Source organism: Setaria italica, chromosome II (genome assembly GCF_000263155.2).
Source record: "Setaria italica strain Yugu1 chromosome II, Setaria_italica_v2.0, whole genome shotgun sequence".
Lineage (NCBI taxonomy): Eukaryota > Viridiplantae > Streptophyta > Magnoliopsida > Poales > Poaceae > Setaria > Setaria italica.
In genome coordinates, this window is record NC_028451.1 from 41,481,304 (window position 1) to 41,501,642 (window position 20,339).

Below are 20,339 nucleotides of genomic sequence, written 5' to 3' on the forward strand. Positions count from 1 at the left end.
TCATTATATGTAAATGGTATAGGTTAGCTTTGCTGATGGGTTGCTTCATAATCCAAATCAGGCCCTCTTATTCATATACTCCCTCCATATTGATATTAGGAGTCGTTCTGGCGTTTGGATGGAAACGAGTAAAAGAAGTCGTTCTGGCGTGGTTAGTCAAAATTTGACGCTGCTGCCCCTCTGCTTGGGCTCCAGCGCCGCTATGCAAAATCCACGTCCACACGTACTCCCTCCATACTGGTATTAGGAGTCGTTCTGGCGTTTGGATGGAAACGAGTAAAAGAAGTCGTTCTGGCGTGGTTAGGCAAAATTTGACGCTGCTGCCCCTCCGCTTGGGCTCCAGCGCCGCTATGCAAAATCCACGTCAAAAAAATAGTATGTCACTGGGGGTGCAAACACTTGACCACCAGCCTCGGGAATAGGAGTGCTCACCACTTGGTCTATGAAGAATTGTTGTATAAGGGACACTCGCAGCGCTATTTAATAAGGACAAAGAAGGAAAACTTCCCCTTAACTAATTACTCTTGGTAAGCACAATCATGTCTTAAACGATTTCTAATACCAGTATGGAGGGAGTATATATTGTTATGGATGCGACATCGGCAATCCGAAACCATCAGTGTTTGTGCCGAGTACCGGTGCCAGCCAGAGGATAATCGGACGAGCTCCTTCACCTTGTTCGGCTACGAGCCTACGACTACGACCAATCTGCCATCCGCGGCCGCAAAAGCAAACCACAAACTAAACAGCAGAGCAGTTCCCTTCCCGCTGCGGCTGGCTTTTGAGTTTGAGCTGACGCATGAAGCGAGCCGTCTCCGCTCTATGGGCCCGGCGCGCCGTCCGCCAAGCCTCCTTCTACACCACCTCCTCCTCGCCTGAGGCGGGGGCGGGGGCGGCGGCGTCGGAGGCGTGGGACGGGCGGTTCCGTCTCCACAAGCCGCGCGGGCAGCACCTGCTCACCAACCCGCGCGTCCTCGACGCCATCGCCCGCCGCGCCGCGATCAGCCCGGGCGACGCCGTCCTCGAGGTCGGCCCCGGCACGGGGAACCTCACCGCGCGCCTCCTCGCCTCCCCCGCGTCGCGTGTCGCCGCCGTCGAGATCGACCCGCGCATGGTCGAGGCCGTCACCGCCCGCGCCGCCGCCCTCGGCCTCGCGGACAAGCTCACGGTCCGTCCGTCCGCACGCACGCCTACCGCTCGACCAAATGCCTCATAAGAGGAAACACTGTGCTGAGTGCTGACAAGCTGATGACGGCTGTTCCTCCTCCTTTTTCTTTCCTCCCGTTTGCAATTCGCAGGTGATCGCGGGCGACGCCGTGGAAGTGGAGTTCCCGGAGTTCGACGTCTGCGTGGCCAACATCCCCTACAGCATCTCCTCGCCGCTGATCGCCAAGCTGCTGTTCGGCACCTACCGGTTCCGGACGGCGACGTTGCTGCTGCAGAAGGAGTTCGCGCGGCGGCTTGCGGCCACGCCGGGCGACGGGGAGTACAACCGCCTGGCCGCCAACGTGCGCCTCGTCGCCGACGTGAGGCTGCTCATGGACGTAAGCAAGAGGGACTTCGTGCCCATGCCCCGGGTGGACTCCTCCCTCGTCGAGATCCGGCCGAGGGCCGCCACGCCCGGCGTCGACCTCGGCGAGTGGCTGGCGTTCACGCGCGCGTGCTTCGGGCAGAAGAACAAGACCCTCGGCGCCATCTTCAAGCAGAAGAGGATGGTCATGGAGCTGTTCGGCCGGTCGCGGAGAGCGGAGGAACGCGACGGCGGTGCCGGTGGCATCAGCCTCGGCGCGCTTGACGACGACACTGATGAGGATGGTTATGGAAAAGAAGACGATGGCGGCAGCAGAGTGGCGGCCGGTTGCAGCGAGGAAGAGGTCGCGGCGTTCAAGGAGAGCATTGCCGGAGCGTTGGAGTCTGCGGAGCTCGCCAGCAAGAGGCCGTCGAAGCTGTCGAACGACGAACTGCTGCGGTTGCTCCTGCTGTTCAACGAGCGTGGGGTGCGGTTCCGGTAGAGCGCAACCTGCGTCCCTCTGCACGTTGCGACATATGGTCTGGCACGCAGAGATTTGTGTCGCCGGGGCCATGCCACGCCTCTTGCAATGGCTGGTTCTTACAAGCATGCCGACGTCATTGTAGACGTAGTGCTACTTCAGTCATATGTATACCCGCAGTGTTGAGTTATTGGTGCCAGCCTTATCCATACCCTGTTCAATGTATTCCACTTTGCTGAGGTGAACTTTGACAGCTTGATGTTGATGGCATGCATTTTTTGTGATATCTGAAGCTGAAAGTTCTCTTCCAACAAGCTTTTGCTGGAGACTATATTAGCAGATAACATATGTTGGCCATTACTACAGGTATCAGGAATAGAATTAGCAATTCCAGGCTCCACCAGAATAAATTAATTTTTACACCCAATTGTATGCAAAAGAATAGTCTATTGCCCCAAAGAAATCAAAAATTCAAGCGTAATGAAAATACAGAGATTGATAAGTAATGTAACACTTCAAACCGTAGCCTTTGTCACCGGAGTATATAACACCAAAATGAAGAAAAGTGATGCAAAGTTGAAGTGCTTTCAGGCTTCAGCTGCAGAGAACATCTTAAATAAAGATGGGGCCTTTTTCAGCTCCTCTGATGCCATTATCTCATATTCTCAGCAACTCATCATAGTACATGCATACGGTGAACCTAATAGATGGGTGGACAAATCATAGATTGCTGCAAAGTCATAACATAACGAATTTCGTGTGTACAACTTCTCAATCGAAGCTCAACATAACTTCAATGTTTGGCAAAGCTTCGGAAAATCAGACCTAAGAGTTTTTCACACGGTAAAGATGTTCAGAGCTTGCGATGTTTTCATATGCTAAATCTTCCACCCAACCGTGCCTTTCGTATAATGACAGTTGATTATGAATAGCCTCACTGAACTATCCCGAACCATTCTCCTAGTATATAAAGTGAAAACATATAGGGCAATTACTATCATGGTACCAGGACAACTAGTTCAGCTCACGTACTAACTTGCAAATCTGATCTTCCTGGACAATGAAGTTCCATTGAGCACTGCACTAGCAGCTGCAAATCTGGATTCAACAGCTTATCAATGGCAACTAATAGCTTCAATTCAGCTCCAATTTAGCACTGGAAGCATCAGAGTTTATCTCTGAGAGCAAAATTCTTATCCTTATTAAGGACCATCGTCACCGCTCCACATTTTCTTGAGTTGACACAACAAATTATACAATTTTACAGGCTAAAATGCTAACCACTTGCGAGTAAAACCTAGCCACGGAAAATATATAAGAGAAAAGCCAAGAAAAAGGGCGCAAAAAAGAGTGATAAGAAAGTTTAGTCCTATACCCTCCACCACAAACTCCTTATCATCATCCATCCGTGACCTCACCTCACCCCGACGACGGCGAGGATGGGAACGCGTCCTTGACGGCGGAGGCGGCGGTGAGGTAGTTGAGGGTGTTGCGCAGCGTGTCCCGCTCCCTGCGCAGCCTTGCGGCGGTGTCCTCGAGCTCGAGCAGCGCCTGCTGCTCCCGGGGCGCGCCCTCGAAGGTGTTGCCGACGTAGAAGGAGAAGGGCGTGGGGAAGAGGCCCCTGCGCAGGTCGCCCACCTCCTTCTCGGGCTTGCCGTTGAGTCGGTTGGCGATTCGTATGACGTCCCGCATGAGGGCCTCGACGTCGGCGGCGAGCGCCTCGGCATCCTCCGCGGGTGCCGGGGCCTCGGCGGGCGGGCGGTCCTCGAGCCACTGCACGGCGGCGACGAGGTAGGGCTTGGTGCGCACGACGCGGGCGACGCGGAACCGCTGCTGGCCCTTGCAGATGAGGAAGAAGCGGTCGTCGGCGAGGCGCTCGTGCTTGACGACCTCGCCGACGCACCCCACCTCGGCGGCGGATCCGCCGGAGCCCGCGAAGACGACCCCGAAGCGGAGGTCGGTCTGCAGCACCGTGTGCATCATGATGCGGTAGCGGAGCTCGAAGATGTGCAGCGCGTGGGTGGCGTCCGGGAAGAGCACGAGCGGGAGCGGGAACAGCGGGAGCTCCACCAGCCCGTCGTCGGACTCAGGGGGGTACGGCTCCGGCGACGACGGCCCGGGCCCGGACCCGGACGCGCCCGCCGCCGTGGCGAGGCGGCCGCGGTCGGAGCCCCGGCGGGAGGCGGAGGCATGGAGGCGGGGCGCTCGAGGGAATGCGCGGGAGGGGGAGGCGGCGGCGGCGAGGCGGGGGTGAGGGGAGTGGAGGATTTGGGGGAGGAGAGCCATTGGGACGGGATCTTTTCCGTTTTCCCCCTTCCCCCGGCGGCCGAGGTAGGGGAATGCTCGTGTGGATTTGGGGGCGCTTTTCTGGTTGGTGAATTTCTCGGGGTTTTGGGCGATGAGGGCCAGGGGAAACTCTGTGATTTAATTTCTCTCTCTATTTTTTTCTCTCCGTTGCTGTGGGGGGATTGGGGAAGAAGAGGGTGTGGGGCCCGCAGGAAGGGGAACGGGATAAATAAGATGGCGTGGAGGAGACCACGTGGGGGCTTATCCACCTCACCACCTCAATACATGCTGCATGCACGTTGGGATGAGTGTGAAGGTGGCTCTTAGGCTGGGCCTTGATTGGAGAGCGGCGGTTGGGCCGAGCGAGGTAAGAGAGAGACTGTTTGGCACAGGTTGTGCTTTTGGGCTGGCCCGATAGTCTTATTGGGCTCTTCCAGTGCATCACACCAAAAAAGATGAGGAGCATCGAGTTACCTAAAAACTAGAAAGAGAGAACATGGGGATAATAGAATGACCTTTGAGGCCTTTGAATAAGAAGAGCATGCTTTTTTCACAAAAGCAAAGCTATCAACTGGCATGACCATAAAGTAACATGAAGAAAATGGTATTCTTACACCGCAATTGGGATCTAGCACATGTTAATAGTGCAAGCTGTACAATCTAGATTCAATAATTCTACATGATATTGTTGGAAACAGATGATACTTGCTGATCTACAATTTGCCAAGGTGGGGGGCTGGGGGCAATGACAGAACTTTATACACGTTATACAATTTTATCCATGAACGCGTGAGAGGGATGCTGGACTGCGTCCATTTTTTTTTGTTAAAAATGTTGTCTGCTGTATCACTTGCAATTAACTTCAGCATAAGTTATTCTTCATATTGATAAATGTAAAAGGCACGCTGCTAGTTTCCTCATATATTTTCAGATCTTTTGCAACATAGCAGCAAGCACTGCAGCAAAAGAACAAAGCCGACATAATGACGCGGCACAAGTGATGCACACCAGAGATTATTCAGAGCAGGTACTAAAACTAATATAACGGTAAGGCATGCATCAAGGCAGGAGCAGCCACACAAAAGTTCAGGACGAAGCTTTCAGAAACAAAGTTGTTTTGATCTTCTTGAACAAGAACTCGGACCTTTTTTTTGGAGAAAATAAATCGTGCGTCATTGAAGATTGCAAGTCGGAAACATGCCAAGCAGAGTCAGCCAGGCCCAGCAGCGGACCACGCATGTCGAAGCCTGGTGAGTCTTCCCCTGCCCTTGCCGGTGATGGTGCCGGATCTTTCAAAAAAAAGTCTTCCCCTGCCCTCGACGTTGATGACAAACTCAGAGAGACAGGATCCTGGATGGCCGGTCCGTTGCGAAAGAACGTGAGGACGAATCACGGAAGCAGAGGCCTGCTAGGAGGGCAGGGTAGGTACTTGTACGTCTAGTTCTTTCGCTTCATGGCAACGAATCAAGGCGTCGGATCGGCCATGGTCCATGGACGGGGAAACGAGAAGCATCTCAACGCGATATTGTGTGTGCACACGCAGTTCTCGGGAGCTCGCCGGAGGGCGGCGGCGAGGCCGGGGAAGGCGAAGCGGCGCGGCGGGAGTGCTGGACCGCTCGGCTCTTGCGGAAGAGGCATCCAAGTGCTTCGAACGGTTCCCTAGTGCTTAATCTCGACCGCAGGATGTTGATTGGACGGCTCTCAGGTACCTAGAAGGGTATACGGTAAATGAAATACCGTCCACCCCTAGCCATGGCCAGCGCCACCATCGGAGCGTCGCGCCGCCGCGTGAGAAGCGACAAAGAGAGGAGCGCAGCCTTTAATCGACGACCGACGCGGCAGCACTGCCACCATGCTTCGCGTTGCCGCTCCCGGCCGGCAACCACAGCGTGTGCACTGTGCGCAGCGCGCCGCCATTGCGTGGCGCTGAAGGAGCCAGCGGATGTTGCGGCCGGGGCCTGCCCTCGACGACGGCGACTCGGCGAGAGAAGTAGCTAGCTAGCATCCGATTTGCTGTGGGAACAGAGAGTCTTTCCGCCGATACCATGCCGACGCGTGCGCTTGAAAGCTGAAGAGATCACCAGAGGGCGGCGGCGAGGCCGGCGGAGGCGGGGCAACACCGGCGCGGCGGGACGCCGAGATGGAGCGCCGCATTCTTAGGAAGGAGGCATCCAGGTGCTTCTACGGCATCTCCCCGGATCGACCCCGACCACAGGAAACGGATCGAACGGCTCTGAGCTACACAGGGGGTGGACGGTAAATGAAGCGCCAACGTCACCCGCTGAAGCGCCGCGAGGGAAGCGAGGAAGAGGACCGCGCCTTCGCTCGATGCGCCGGCTCCACTGCACCAGACATCTCCCGATGGCCCCAGGCGGCGGCGCCGCTCCCGGAACGCCGGGTGCGCCGGCGCTTGGCGCAGCAACAACACGGCGTGTGCTCGATCTGACTCTGAGCACAGCAAGACGCACGCCGTGGGACGCCGCGTGCAGGCGTCGCCGCTTCGGGATGCACAGGGATGGACGGAGAGAAGTCGATGGTGGTGGACGTTCTCGAGGAGCCGGCGGTCGGCGGTTGGGTTGCCGGGTGTTTGCGTCGGAGGTGGCGCGCGGCTGCGCGGTGATGTGATAAAATTAATTATCCATCAGAATTAGGGAGGGTAGGACATAAGGGGAATATGATTAATCAATTGGATATACATAATATCTACTATAAAATTAATTATCCATGGATATGGGTGAGAATGGAGAGGGTGAAAATTGGATAATCTATATTTGGATTTGGGTACGAACAAGAGTGAACTTGTCTACACCCTCCCAATGGCAGCCTATACATAATATCTGCTACAAAATTAATTATCCATGGTGAGAATGGAGAGGATAAAAATTGGATAATATATATTTAGATTTGGATGAGACCTCCTGGCAGCCCAGTGCTCTCTGAATCAGGCTCAGTGGTGCTCTGTCAATGCTATCTAAATAAACAAAAACTTTTTATGAACACTTTGTGAAGTTATGATTGAACTACCTGCTCGTCATTCTAAGTTTCTAACGCATGAACAATAAAGAACTACCAAAACTGATTTTTCTTATTTGATTTTACCCGTACAATCCTCTGTCACCAACTCACCCACTAGCTATAAGTACATAAATAACCTCGACCTTTTGCCCTACACCACCGGACCTTCAGGTTTACCTGCAATCATTTGCAGTGACAAAAGCTAGAGATGCATCAATCATCTGCATCTGAAGTATTTCTGAACCCCTCCCTCTGTTCCTATCGTCCCCAATTCCCTCTCTCTGATACCTCTCCTCCCTCTCTAAGTACAATGCTAGACGGACCAACGACACCAATCGCCAACACCACCACCATGGACAGACACAGACAGAGAACGATGACTCTCGCTCCCTGGCGGCCTCTCACCGGAGGCTGTTGACGAAGGCGAGGAGCGAGTCGACGTCCCTCTTCTCGGACGGGTACTTGATGGGCCTGGCGGTGCGGCTCGGGAACAGGAGCACGGTGGGGAAGCTCTGCAGCTGCAGCTCCGCCTGCGCGAACGGCTTCTGCTCGCCGTCGGCGCGGAACCTGGCCACCTTCACACCGGAATCCGCCAGCTTCTCCGCCAGCTCCACGTAGGAGGCCTCCATGGCCTGGCAGAAGGGGCACCACGGCGCGTACAGCACCACGAGCCACGGCTCCGCGCGGTTCTCCAGGCCCAGCAGGTTCTCGATCCCGGTCCGGGTCAGGGACACCACGGCGGGGCTCTCGAAGATGTCCGGGGCGCCCGCCGAGCCGTTGCCGTTGGCGGACTTGGGCGCCGCCGCCTGCCCGTCCTTTTCGATGTTGCCCTTGTGAAGGCCGCACTCCTTGGCCTTGGCGTCCTCCCACCACCACCGGCCTTCACGCTCGTGCTGCCCCGGCAGGACCGGCCTGGTGCACGGCTCGCAACCAATTGACACGTAACCCTGAAGAACACATTGGATCGAGAATTCGAGATTGTCAGTCACTTGCACATCTTAAGATGCGCATTGTGTCAATGACACACATAATGGAAGCTGATCTTACTTGAGCGTGCAGGGTGTTGACAGGGACGTCCATGGTCCTCAGGAATGTCCAGATGTCCTTGCCGTCGACGTTGGCCACGGGGTTCCACTTGATCAAGCTACCAGCTCCGCCATCCTGGCCTTCAAATGAAGGATCAACCTGCATTGGCACCAATTGCACGATCAGGCATCAGAAAACTGACCTCCGTATGAACAAAGATTCAATTGTTCAAATACCGCATTCGGAATGCAAGGAGGCATATATATACCTGAACGACGGGGATGCTTGCCCTGGTGCCGGGGGACTGATCCTTCCTCTGGCCGGTGATCCAGGCCCTGAGGCCCTTGAGGGCCCTGCGCAGCGGCCGCACCTTGCGCACCCGGCAGCACTCCTGGTGGCCGTCCTCGTAGAAGGAGAAGAGGCCCTTGGTCCGCACCAGCTCCTGCACCTCGCCGGCGTCCGGGAACATGTACTCGATGCGGATGCCGTAGTGCTTCTCCACCTTGTCGAAGAACTGGTAGGTCTCCGGGTTCAGGCGGCCCGTGTCCAGGCTGAACACCCGGAAGGGGCGCCCCGTCAGCTTCGCGTACTCGATCAGCGCCACGTCCTCCGCGCCACTGCACGACACGAGACGACGAGAGAGCCATTGGCGTCAGGGATGAATTGATGTGATCGTGGTGAGGCTATCTATCCGATCGATACGTCCGGGACACACATCCATGTCAGCTCATGGCTGAAAGATCAGCATCCTAACAGGGCGGTTGTTGCCTACACGACGAGCTAAGCAATCAGCATGCGTATTGTACTTTGTCCTCTGCTCTTGGAAGCTGCACTAGAACAGAGAGCGGCATACATTGTGCGTGTTGTCCCTAGCTTTTATGAAAGGAAGCAATTTATCCTTTTATAAAAAAGAAGTGATTTGTTAGAACCAACCCCACAAGGAATCTATTGGGCTGCTCCCTCCGTCCTAAATTAGTATTCCTTTAGCTTTTCTAAATATTCGCTTTTCGTATCGAGACATAATATATATCTAATATTCGCTGCTGCGTATCGAGACATAATATATATCTGGGTGCAATTACAAAACTATATATTAAAAAATTAAAACAAATATCTAGGTGCAATTACAAAACTATATATTCAGAAAAATTAAAAAAAATAAAATGAATAATAATTTGAGAAAGGAGTACGTAGGATTTGGACGCCGTTGCCTTTTCTAGTTTCTTCCGAGAGTCAAACAACTTTGGTTCGTCCGGATGCGCGTGGGTGGTGGGCCATGATTCTAGCTCCGGTTGCACAATCTTGGACGCCAGGTTCAGTGAACCTGGACGCCTCGCAAGCTTGGCTCCCTCGTCCAGATACATTGGCATGCGCAGTGCATCAAACGGGCTTCGCTACCATTACCGTTACAAAACCCGATTAGATTTGAGCATTTGAGGACCATAAGAACTTTTGGCCACGAATCTATGATCATCTATATAGTGTGAAAAACAATAATAAGATGCCCTTAAAGCTTTAGAGGCAGACAGGTGGGACCCATAGTCCAATGCCTAGCGAAATGGTGGAGGATACCAGGAATCTCCACGGCCACACGTTCGGAAGATACCACGATGCCGGGAGCAAAGCGGGTGCAGCTCGCAGCGCCTAAACCCAGTCCACCAAGAACCAACGGCAACGGAGGCTAGCGGGCGCGCGGGAGGAGGCATGAGGATCCGAACCCGTGGACGAGCACGAGAGAGAGGACGGTCTGCTCACCTGAACGCGATGGCGATCTCGGATCCGAACATGGCCAGCGCCCGATCCATGACCTGCAGCGGCGACGCGCCCTCCAGCTCACGCGCCAGGGCCTCGTAGTCCACCGCGGCGGGGGCCGCGGCCTCGTCGGCCACGGGCGCCACCGGCGCCGCCGACGCCGCGGAGGCCGACACCGGCTGCCTCCCCTGCTCCGCCGCGCGCAGCGGGCGCACCGCCCGAGCGCGCTGGCCCCGCGCCGCCGCTGACGGGGCCACGGCCACCTGCTGCCTCACGGCGCCAATCCTCGCGGCTGCACGGCCAAAACGGAGAGCAATTTTTAGAGCAATTGCAAACTGCCGCTCCAAATGCAGATGAATTCCGACACGAAGCCGTGCATTTCGCATGTAGAAATATCACAGGATGCTCAAACCGATCGCGGAATCTCAGATCAAATTCAAATAGGAGAATACGGACGCATCAAGCTCAGGAGCTGATAGATTCTGGCTAAACCATATCAAATTGGAGGAGAAAACCTTCTGAAAATCGACGGAATTGAACCTCACCTTTGACGTCGCGGAGCGCGGCGGGGTGCGACGAGATGGAGGCGGTGGCGGAAGCCATTGGAAGCTCTCTTGGGGCTTTGAAAAAAATTCGCAGCTGGTAATATTTCTTCTCTGGAGCAAATGTGTTTTTGACTCCTGCGTTTTTTCTGTGGCGCAGAGGGTGGAAACGGAAGGGTGGCTTACATATAGCTCGGGCGGGAGGCTGGGTTCATCGCACCTGGACGGGGTTCCGGGAGGGGCAGCCTCACGGGACACGTGGCGGCTCCTGGTTGGCCGGCCTCACGGGAGGCTCTCCCTGAGTCCCTGGCCGATCAAAGCAGTGGCGTCACTTCTCCCCGCCGTGAAGAGCGCCGGTCTGTGCCGAGTGGGTGCCACACGGCAGGTGGGCGTGGCGTGTGGGACCGGTGTGTGGCTGCCTCGCGTGCGTTACTGCCGAGAGCCCTCCACCTCAGATGGCACGTGTGCTCCATAGGTCCTGTACCGAGTGTTTTACTGGCAGACCTGAATTTCATTTCTTGCCATTAGATTGATTAGAGAACAGATGGTTTGTTTTTAGATTGAACAGCTAATAACCGTATCGCATCTTTGCTATGAAAACAGTGCTACACCGACATACTTGTTCATCCTCATCATGCTAGTTGGCATTTATCTTGGGTTAATTGCAATCGTGTTGGGTTCATCATACCAAAACAAAAATTTGCTCATCAGACAAAAAAAAATGAAGAGTAAGAACGCATGATGTTGATGCCCCGTTATAAATCTCCCAAAATCAATTGTGTTGCATGATAGCATTAAGTTTCACCCTCCCACAGGTCACCCTGACAAAATGTTCCATAGCCTCACACGTTAGTCTCACCATCTCAAACGTATTTGAATTTCCAATTACTCGTGCCAAATTTGAAATTCCCTTCAAGCCATACCGTGGCCGCAGTTGATCCGCCCCACAAAAGATCCCTCTCCACGGATCCCATCTGCATAATCTCTGACGCCAACGAGGTCACTAATCACCCGTACGACTCTCCCTGACCCCCGTCGTCAGAGCCGTAACGCACGCATGCGGCATGCCACGTCGAGCCCTTGGTAAGGTTTATCTTGACTTCGACTCCATCTATTTTGCACAAGATACGTGAAGCTATTTTGTAAATCAAAGGTAAAATCTACTATGACCTTGTTTAGTTGCTAAAGTTGGGAGGTGCCAAATTACTGTTACAACACTGTAGCACACTGTAGCGTTTCGTTTGTATTTGTGAATTATTGTCCAAACATTGACTAATTAGGCTCAAAAGATTCATCTCGCAAAGTACAACAAAACTGTGCAATTAGTTTTTAATTTCGTCTACATTTAGTACTCCATGCATGCACCGCAATTTTGATGTGATGGGGAATCTTCTTTTTGCATAGTGCTAAAGTTGGGAGTTGGGGGTGAAGTAAACAAGGGCTATATGTTCAGATAAAGCTACTCATTTTTAGCTTTACTGACTTCATCTTTCGCCGAGGAAGGGCTCCTTTGGCAGGGCTCCTCGCGAGGGGCTCCTCGTGCGGAGCCGGAGCCGGAGCCGCGGAGCCACTTTTTTGGACTCCGCCATGCAGGCCTAAAACGGCTCCGGCTCCTCCCAAATGTGCCAAAAAATAGCTCCGCGGTCGATGCCGTTTGGTGCGGCTCCAGCTCCTCCGTGCTTCGGTAAGTGCACGGAGCCGGAGCCGGAGTCCTGCCAAAGGAGCCCGAAGCCGTTTCGAGGAAGCCATCTGATCGGGGGCCAAAATTTCTTCGCCCAAACCATCGCGTTACGTCAGGCCGCGCACTAATCGCTGGAACCCGACCCGAAGATTCCTTGCGGTTGCGCGCGGGGGAGGAGGCCTCGGCGCCTCGCCCTGGCCGCCGCGAGCCTTCTTTCCCGGAGTGGACGTGGACGTGGACCTGCCGTGCCGTCAAAATTATTCGGCGGCTCGCTGGGGAAGAACGAAGAATCACTGTGGGTGTCACGAAAGGTGACAGCGCCACCCGATTCCGATTGGGGAGGGAGGCAAACAAAAGGAGTGATGCGCGGCGGCGATAAGGAGGAATAAATTATCGAAGGAACCTTGGCTGCTGTCTGTTCGGGTTGGCTCCTGATTGGCGTCTGGGGGCAGCAACCCGGGGATCTTTGATCCCGGGGGGGGTCAAAAGCGAGCACAGGGGTCACTTTTAGGGCGTGAAGGAAATTATGAGCGAGCGATCGATAACAGTGTTTTGCTAGTGGTGGCGTTCGTCTTCCGCGTAGCTTTCATGACGATCAAGAACGGAAGATGGAGGAGTGGAGAGAACAGCGGTGGAATGCATGGAAATTTTGGGGGTGTAGTACTACTGTTTGTCCTTCCAGTTTTTGTTTGGACGCAAGATTTGACAGATTCCAGTACGCACGTTTTTCTATTTTCTGCTCGTAAGCTTTTATTATTCAGATATTAGCATTTCATGAAGAATATATTGTGGCTTTTAGAGGGCCATTTGGTGGGAAAAAAATGTCGGCTCCAACTAATTTACACTTGTGATGCAAATTCTCTCTAGCAAGTATTTTTGCATTCGCGAAGAACACATAAATCTCACGAAGAAAACTCTTTACTTTACACACTGGCTGAGACAAGACCATTGTTTTTAAAAAAATACTAGCGATTGCCTATTACAGATCAATAACAAGAATCAATAAGTCTAGACCAAGCAGCACGAACAAATAACCTCAAATGGATGAGCAACGAAGACAACAACCTGCAAATGACTATTATGAGTTTGCAACCCTGTTGAATTTGCACAACAATTTGGGCAAAGCAGCATCCACTCCACTCTCCCTGCGCACCACCAAGAAACAACCTAAAGCTACACCCACCGTGCTGGTGGCGCACCACATCTGTTGCCTCTACAATTAATGATAGGCAAAATCTATCATTAGGATGAGGCTAGACACGCCATTTGAATTTCTACATGCAATGCAATACGCTATATTGAACAAATATTCAAAAAGTTCGATCTGAAATTTTACAGCCCCACTTATTGTATTCTTCTTTCGAGGTAGCACAGATACGAGCTAGGGAAATTGTTTGAAATAATTAGTGAATCGTATTTTATCTTCCCATCAGATTAATCTTCTGCATCAGTTGGTAAGTGCATAGCTGCATATAGTCCGATTATTCTATTTTATAGACATAAAAAAAGGGTTAATAAAATTGGTGTATTTTACACCGCCAGTCAAAATCACGGCATCACCTGCTGTGTTGTCCTCTACCCCTCTACGGATATTCTTACTACAACTTGCGTATATAGTGTCGTTCCCAATAACGTCGTTCGTATGTGATGGGGACTTCCCCAACCGCCACGCATCTTGTTGTCTTGCACAGCAGTTCCTGTCTTCCTGAATTCGTCTTCCGAGTAGTGGTGCTCGCTTGCTCTTTTGCTAAGTGGTTACAGTTTTTTTTTGAACTTTTGAGTGGTACTGCGTACGCCCCGACCGGCCGCTACTTTGATCATCGCCTACCGTCCACGCATTTCATCTTGCAATCATGCATGCCATGTATGAAAGATACGGAGCAAAGCTATAGATCAATCTGGCAAGAGAACAAGACGTGGCAAACAGGAGCTGCTTCCGACTGCTTAATTAGAATAATTAGCAGCTCTAGCAACACACAGATTTTGTGTGGTCTCCGCAGTATGGTGATGAGGTATTGAGGTCATTCGTCCTTGTGTGGATTCAAGCTCTTCATGCCAACGGAGGATTGCTGAATGGGTTATGTAGTGGAAAGCTGGTGAATAATTGTTCATTTATTTTTCTCTCCACGTCAACAGTCGATCAATGATCTTCCATGTATAGGTGGATGTTCAGATTGTCTAGATTGATGATGGCCCAAATTGCCAAATCTGTGGTGAAATCTGACCCTTAATTGCCTCTACGAGAGATTAATTAAAGAAAAAGGAGATTGTGAAGGTACAGTCGTACAGACATCTCCACCTGTCAAGTGTCAATGTCATTTGACACTTACTCGGGTTGGTGCTATCGTGTGGTTGTTACCCTGGGTTGATACGGACCACATGTACAGTACACAAAACTGTTTCATTAGGGATTGGGGGAGTGTGGACAACACACACCACATGAACAGATTCTCAGATGCTTTTCTGCGCTGTCCTGTGAACCTTGGCAGCAGCAGCATCTCGGCATTCGTGGCCCGTGGTTCTCCTTCAACTTCAACAGATTAGCTTTGCAGGCAGGCCGTAGCGCGGCGACTGTTCCCTTCTGGTTCTTTGTAATTCAATCAATGCTTGCGTAGTTGTGTACGTACTGCATTACCACGCAGAAAACATACTCCCAATCATGCCATGGCCAAATATAGCAAGACCATGGATAAACAGAGGTCGTTCAGAGAAAATCTTGGTTCGTAGCTAGCACCCGCACGAGCGGATAAAAAATTAGAAAGCACAAATTTGAGCGGCATCTGTCTAGAACCGTAGGCACTCATTTTATTCGCAACTGCTCCCAGTTTCTTTTTCATGACGTATTATGATTTGAAAAAGAAATTCCAGTTTCATAACTTTTGATTTAAAAACCTTGATATATCTGTTTAGTCTTTAGTGCACGAGTTTGATCTCAATAAATTTTGTACGAGCTTAAAATATAATATAAAATAAATTAATGGTCAAATTATACTTAAAAACATTTTTTCATATATTAATACACCTTATAAAAAGAAACGGTTGAAAATGCTTTTTAGGGCAGAAACGGTTGAAAATGTTTTTTAGGGCAGAAACGGTTGAAAATGATTGGAATCTACATTTCCGTCTACTGAAAAGAAAAAACAATCCAACTAGTAATGTTGAGAAATAGTGCAGGAAGAGATTTAACTCGAGGCCAATCGAACTGAATCTTTAATATTTTTATATTTTTTATTTTAGGTATTTGCATAAATAAATAGGCGATCCAAAATTTGCAAAATTAGAGCTCTGCTGCCGGATCAAACGGCGGTAAACGGCGGTTGGTGTCGGATTTATAAGCCCGACAGTCCACCTGGGGATTACCCAAGTTGTTGATTTGTAGGTGAGGGTGATTGCGAAACCAAGAACTCGAAGTTGATCACGAGAACACAAAGAGGACACGAGGATTTTAAATAGGTTCGGGCCTCCGGAGAGTAATACCCTACGTCCTGTATTTTGGTGGATTGTACTACTCAAAGGTTCGATGGGGTGTTGGGATACCCTCGGGATGCCCTTGGCCGCCTTATATAGACTGACGACCAAGAGTTACAAATTAGTTTGAATCTAACCTACTCAGTAGTTACATGGAAAATAATCTGAGTCGGACTACAATACACGTTCCATGATATCCGAGCAGATTGGGGTGTCTTGTTATCTTGACGTGTACTCTAAGTAACTTCATGTCCTTGATCCGCACACCTTGGTCGGACGGGCTCACTTGTCAGGTCTGGCCAATATCCTGATCAGTAGGGACCCGTGGGGTACCCATCCTGGTTTATCTGCATGTTGGCAGCTATAGCTGGTTAGCCGTTTGAACTATCTATAACCCTGATTTTTTTATTATTTTGTTTTCGTGTAATTTTGTCTGATATTTAAAAAAATATGTAGTTACATTGGAAACACTAAATATTCATAAATGTCACTTTTAATTGCAATATGAAACTTCGTAATTTGAGAGAGGTAGAGAGCTTCGAGGAAATAATTGAAAATAAATTAACTCCCGGTCATTGGATACATAGTTGTTTCCAGCGAAATTACAACAGATAGAAACGAAATTCATGCACAACATACGAACAACAACGACTTTAAGGTGAACAACTAATTATAGACTGCAGTGGCATGTGCGGCACAGATGCTAGCCTAAACAAGTGTCGTTGCTAAATCTAGCATGCCTTAGGTAATTGAAATAGCCAGGGATAGAGCCATATCTACTTTCTAGTAGAACTAGCTTTGCGAGAGCTGGGAGGGCCTAGCTCCATAGTAGCCAGCACCCCAAGAGGATGGCGGAGACGGGGGGCGATCCTTGTTGTGGTGGTAGGGGCACTTGCACCATGGATCGATACAAATCAAGTCACATGCGATGTTAACCGCCCAAGGATTTGTATCAACTTCGGATTGAAGATCCTCGACCTTACGCCGAGGTCAAAGATGTTGCACTTGAGGTAGTTGATGTACTCTTGGGTTGGCTTAGGAAGTGGTGGATCGACCCACTTGGCATAACATCAGTTTCCTTCATCGAGATAAGATTGAACGTGATGTTAGTTTGTAGCATGAGAAGCTTAGAAAGAGTAAAGAAGTAATAACTTGACTCACCAAGCCATATGGGTATTGAAAGAAACACCGGTTTCCATCACCGTAGCCATCATACAGCTGAACGACACAAGCCATGCTATGGTGACACATTGGCCACGCATCATGTCGGTCGTCATAAGGCCTAAGGGAGTTTGGAGGGGCGTAGTTAGCCCTGTCCTCCAAAGGGAAGTCATTGAAGGGTGCCTCATACTCCGTTGGGCCAAAAGAACCTGGTCAAGTGATGGTGGGAATAGGAGCATCCCCTCCTCCTTCCCTCCTCCCACGACCTCTCCCTCTCGCGGATGCCATTGTTTTTCCTTCTGCTCAGTGGTGTGGAAGGATATGGGAGAGGGAGATCCAATATAAGGAGTGCTGAGATGGAGATGAACTGCACCCCCATGTGCTCAGTACCCCGTCGTGTTCAATCATCCTGAAAAAGGCTAGATATAGGCTTTGCAGGTGCAGGGACGTAGGGCTCAGTGTCGACTCCCATCTGCCTGAGAAGGCTCACGTTCAGGGTCCTTGCAGTCTATAGTGTAGGTTTTTCAGTGAGGGTTCACGTCAACAGTGGTTTAGCACTATTTGAGTACTGTACCGGCAGCAGAGCAGTATAATGGGAATAGTGTGAAATCTGAGTACTTGAAGCATGGAGATGAAATGTTATCACAGCACAAACAACTGTACAAGGGGATCCGAGGCGCCTAACATGACAAACCTAAAGAGCACCTTCCCTAGGATAAAATATCTTAGGTAATGTAAATTGGTTGAGCACAACTAACATTCTACTGGGTGAATCGGGGAAGTTTCCCCTTCCTTAATATTTTGGAGGAATATTCTGCCTCCATTTTCTTCATCTTCTTCTGTCGCTCTTCTTCCTAGAGGAGTTGCGTGTGACGAGCTTCAAATTCTTCCTCCTGCTATTTCGGTGCTGCCTCTCGAGCACCTAACTGGTCGCGCCACCTCTGTAGTTCATTCTCCTTACCCTTCAAATGGATCTCTTGTTGGTGGATGTGTCGCTCGTGCTCAAGCCGAGCAGCACGTGTTGCGTCTCGAGCCGCTTCCAGCCTACCATAGTATCGGGCTTTGGTCTCCAGCACCACTGGGATTATGGGCACCTTCCCTAAAGGCCTAGTGTTGATCCATTCCATGAATGTGCATGCCTGCATATTCGTTCCTGATTAGTTCAAGATACTGGTACATAGAAAACATATTTAAAATGTTTATGAACGGACTGACCTTGAAATTATCATCAATGTTGGTACACTTGAATTATCTACACCCCTTCTTCCCCCTAGGTATGTGATCCTTTCATACTTGCAACCACGCACGGAAGCCGCAGTGGCATTTGGGGTGCTCATTCCATGGTGGAACCTAGGGATGTCTTCCTCCTTATCATCCTCGCCATTTGGCTAATGGGTTGCATCTTCATCCTTTGCATTTTCTTCTTCTGCCCCATCTTCATATCTTCTTCATGTTGCCCATCAGTACTATCCACGCCTTCCTCGGCTCTAACTTCAATACTTCCCACTTCTTTGCATCTAACTGCTAGACCCAGTCTTACAGAACACTTCAACAAACAATATTAGCGGTAAACCGCGCTTAGTACAACCATTTACATAGGCCCTCCACTTGATAGAGATTCTTAAATAGCCAGTTGCATATTGAAGCCCAACTCTCTTGCTCTTGGTAATTGTTTGCAGAATGACTAAAATTCAGACAAATCTACCCCTTCTGAACCATATCTAACCTCCCTCCGACCATAGAACACTTGGAAAAATAAACTTTCCGACATGCCTGTCAATATACACGACACGAATAGTGGAAATTACTTTCATATACTTAACTAACTCCAACAGCACCTACATTTCAACATACGGTAGAAACATCTAACTCAAGCATTGCCAATAAAAATAATTTTAGAGTTATCTAAATATATGAACAAATTCATTTTATTTTACCCGGTCTATATACACGATATTAACAGAGACCATTACTAAATATTACTAAATTTAACTAACTCTAAACACCCATACATTCCGAAAACATATATAAAAATATACGACATGAACAAAAATTGTAACTAAATGTAATAATTTCAACTAACCCTAAAACACTTAGGTTCTAAATTCCTATGCAAAATATAACTCTTGCATTGTGAATAATATTTTTTTAAAATTTATCTAAATAAATCAACAAACTAATTTTTCTATAACATAAATACCTAAGCTAAATACACTATACCGACTAACCTATATATTTTTCTATGTCTCATATGAACACCTAGATTTTATCTACTAATTAAACACTACACCATTTCTATAGCTACTACATCAACTATTACATCTACCTACTACGAGTTAAGCTAAACTAGGGGATTAGTAAAAATACCTCAAAGGAGGCGAAGATCCGGGCTTCAATCTCCACTCTACTTCCCTCCCCTCCTCTCCCCTCCTCTCCTCCCTCCCTCCCTCCCTTTCTTTCTCTTCTCCTCCCTCCCTTTCTTCTTCCAGGACCCTCCCTCACTTCCTCTTCTCTTGCGACCGCGCGCTCCCTCCTCTCTCGCTCGGTTCTGGGCGTGGGCGCGCGAAACTGACGTGGTGCATGCGCTAGGGGCGGCCGCCCGCGGCTTTTAAAGATGTGGGGGAGCTACCGCCGGCTGATTTGGCGGTAGCTTTCCCGCTCCCACTGTTTGAATTGTCGGTGCTTGTTACCGCCCGCTGATCCAGCGGAAAGCGGATACCGCCGGATGGAACAACGGTAACAACCTCGTCCCACGCGCCGCTGCAAACCGTGTGCCGCCCGTCGGATTAGAGGGCGGTAAGCAGATTTGTATGCTGACATGGCAGACACGGGAAGCTACCGCCATTTCACCCGACGGTATCTTCTCTTACCACCAGTTGAGACGGCGGTAGCCTTTTACCGCCGTTTGATCCGGCATCAGAGGTGTATTTCTGTAAATTTTTGGATCGTCTATTTATTTCTGCAAATTTGTAAAATAAAAAAAATTAAAAATTCCAATCGAACTAATACTCAGCCCATTAGGCCCATAAAAAACACAAAAGCTAATGGCAAAACGATGGCGTGCTATGGCCGCGGGCCTGGGCCACCGCCATCCTCGACCCCGCGAGGCCGCTTTCCCCCGCCGGCGAACTCCGCGCCGAGCCGCCGACCACACGCACATGAGGCGCTCTCGTGCTCTGACATCACCCCTGCACCTGCACTCTACCCTTCGGGCTTCGGCCCCCGCGCCTTCTCCGTTGCCCGCGCCCCGCGGCCAGCGATGCCGGGATGCTTGCCGCCGCCAGCCGGGAAGGCTCGAAGCAATGGCGCCCTGGGATTGCTTTGAGATTCGGAAAAGGGACGCGTGGACTGTGGAGCGTCCAGGGATGAATGAAGCCCACGCGTGGAGCGTCGCCTGCGCAGTGGGCTTATCCCCTT

At 50.6% G+C, this 20,339-nt stretch overlaps 3 protein-coding genes across 3 annotated transcripts; 1 reads left to right on the forward strand and 2 right to left on the reverse strand.

The window, feature by feature from the left end:
• The first annotated feature begins 512 nt into the window (after positions 1 to 512).
• LOC101775339 (ribosomal RNA small subunit methyltransferase, mitochondrial) lies at positions 513 to 2,279 on the forward strand. Its single transcript, XM_004957762.4, has 2 exons — positions 513 to 1,168; positions 1,299 to 2,279. The coding sequence occupies exons 1-2, from the start codon at positions 800 to 802 to the stop codon at positions 2,010 to 2,012; spliced, it is 1,083 nt and encodes a 360-aa protein (XP_004957819.1). The 5' UTR covers positions 513 to 799; the 3' UTR covers positions 2,013 to 2,279.
• Positions 2,280 to 3,103: 824 nt separating this feature from the next.
• LOC101775747 (lon protease) lies at positions 3,104 to 4,419 on the reverse strand. The gene has a single exon (XM_004957763.3). It carries the CDS (start codon positions 4,275 to 4,277, stop codon positions 3,411 to 3,413), a length of 867 nt encoding a protein of 288 aa, XP_004957820.1. The 5' UTR covers positions 4,278 to 4,419; the 3' UTR covers positions 3,104 to 3,410.
• Positions 4,420 to 7,336: 2,917 nt separating this feature from the next.
• LOC101776145 (probable 5'-adenylylsulfate reductase 1, chloroplastic) lies at positions 7,337 to 10,781 on the reverse strand. Its single transcript, XM_004957765.3, has 5 exons — positions 10,616 to 10,781; positions 10,074 to 10,362; positions 8,587 to 8,935; positions 8,340 to 8,477; positions 7,337 to 8,239 (listed from the first exon to the last, which is right to left on the reverse strand). Exons 1-5 carry the CDS (start codon positions 10,671 to 10,673, stop codon positions 7,694 to 7,696), a joined length of 1,380 nt encoding a protein of 459 aa, XP_004957822.1. The 5' UTR covers positions 10,674 to 10,781; the 3' UTR covers positions 7,337 to 7,693.
• Positions 10,782 to 20,339: the final 9,558 nt, after the last annotated feature.

Excerpts from the sequence above, each read along its gene's own strand:
- LOC101775339 (XM_004957762.4), top strand. The coding sequence starts at position 800 with ATGAAGCGAGCCGTCTCCGCTCTATGGGCCCGGCGCGCCGTCCGCCAA. Across the intron at positions 1,169-1,298 it reads GCCTCGCGGACAAGCTCACG|GTGATCGCGGGCGACGCCGT; the intron begins GTCCGTCCGTCC and ends TGCAATTCGCAG.
- LOC101775747 (XM_004957763.3), bottom strand. The coding sequence starts at position 4,277 with ATGGCTCTCCTCCCCCAAATCCTCCACTCCCCTCACCCCCGCCTCGCC.
- LOC101776145 (XM_004957765.3), bottom strand. The coding sequence starts at position 10,673 with ATGGCTTCCGCCACCGCCTCCATCTCGTCGCACCCCGCCGCGCTCCGC. Across the intron at positions 8,936-10,073 it reads GAGATCGCCATCGCGTTCAG|TGGCGCGGAGGACGTGGCGC; the intron begins GTGAGCAGACCG and ends CGTGTCGTGCAG. Across the intron at positions 8,240-8,339 it reads TCAACACCCTGCACGCTCAA|GGTTACGTGTCAATTGGTTG; the intron begins GTAAGATCAGCT and ends TGTGTTCTTCAG.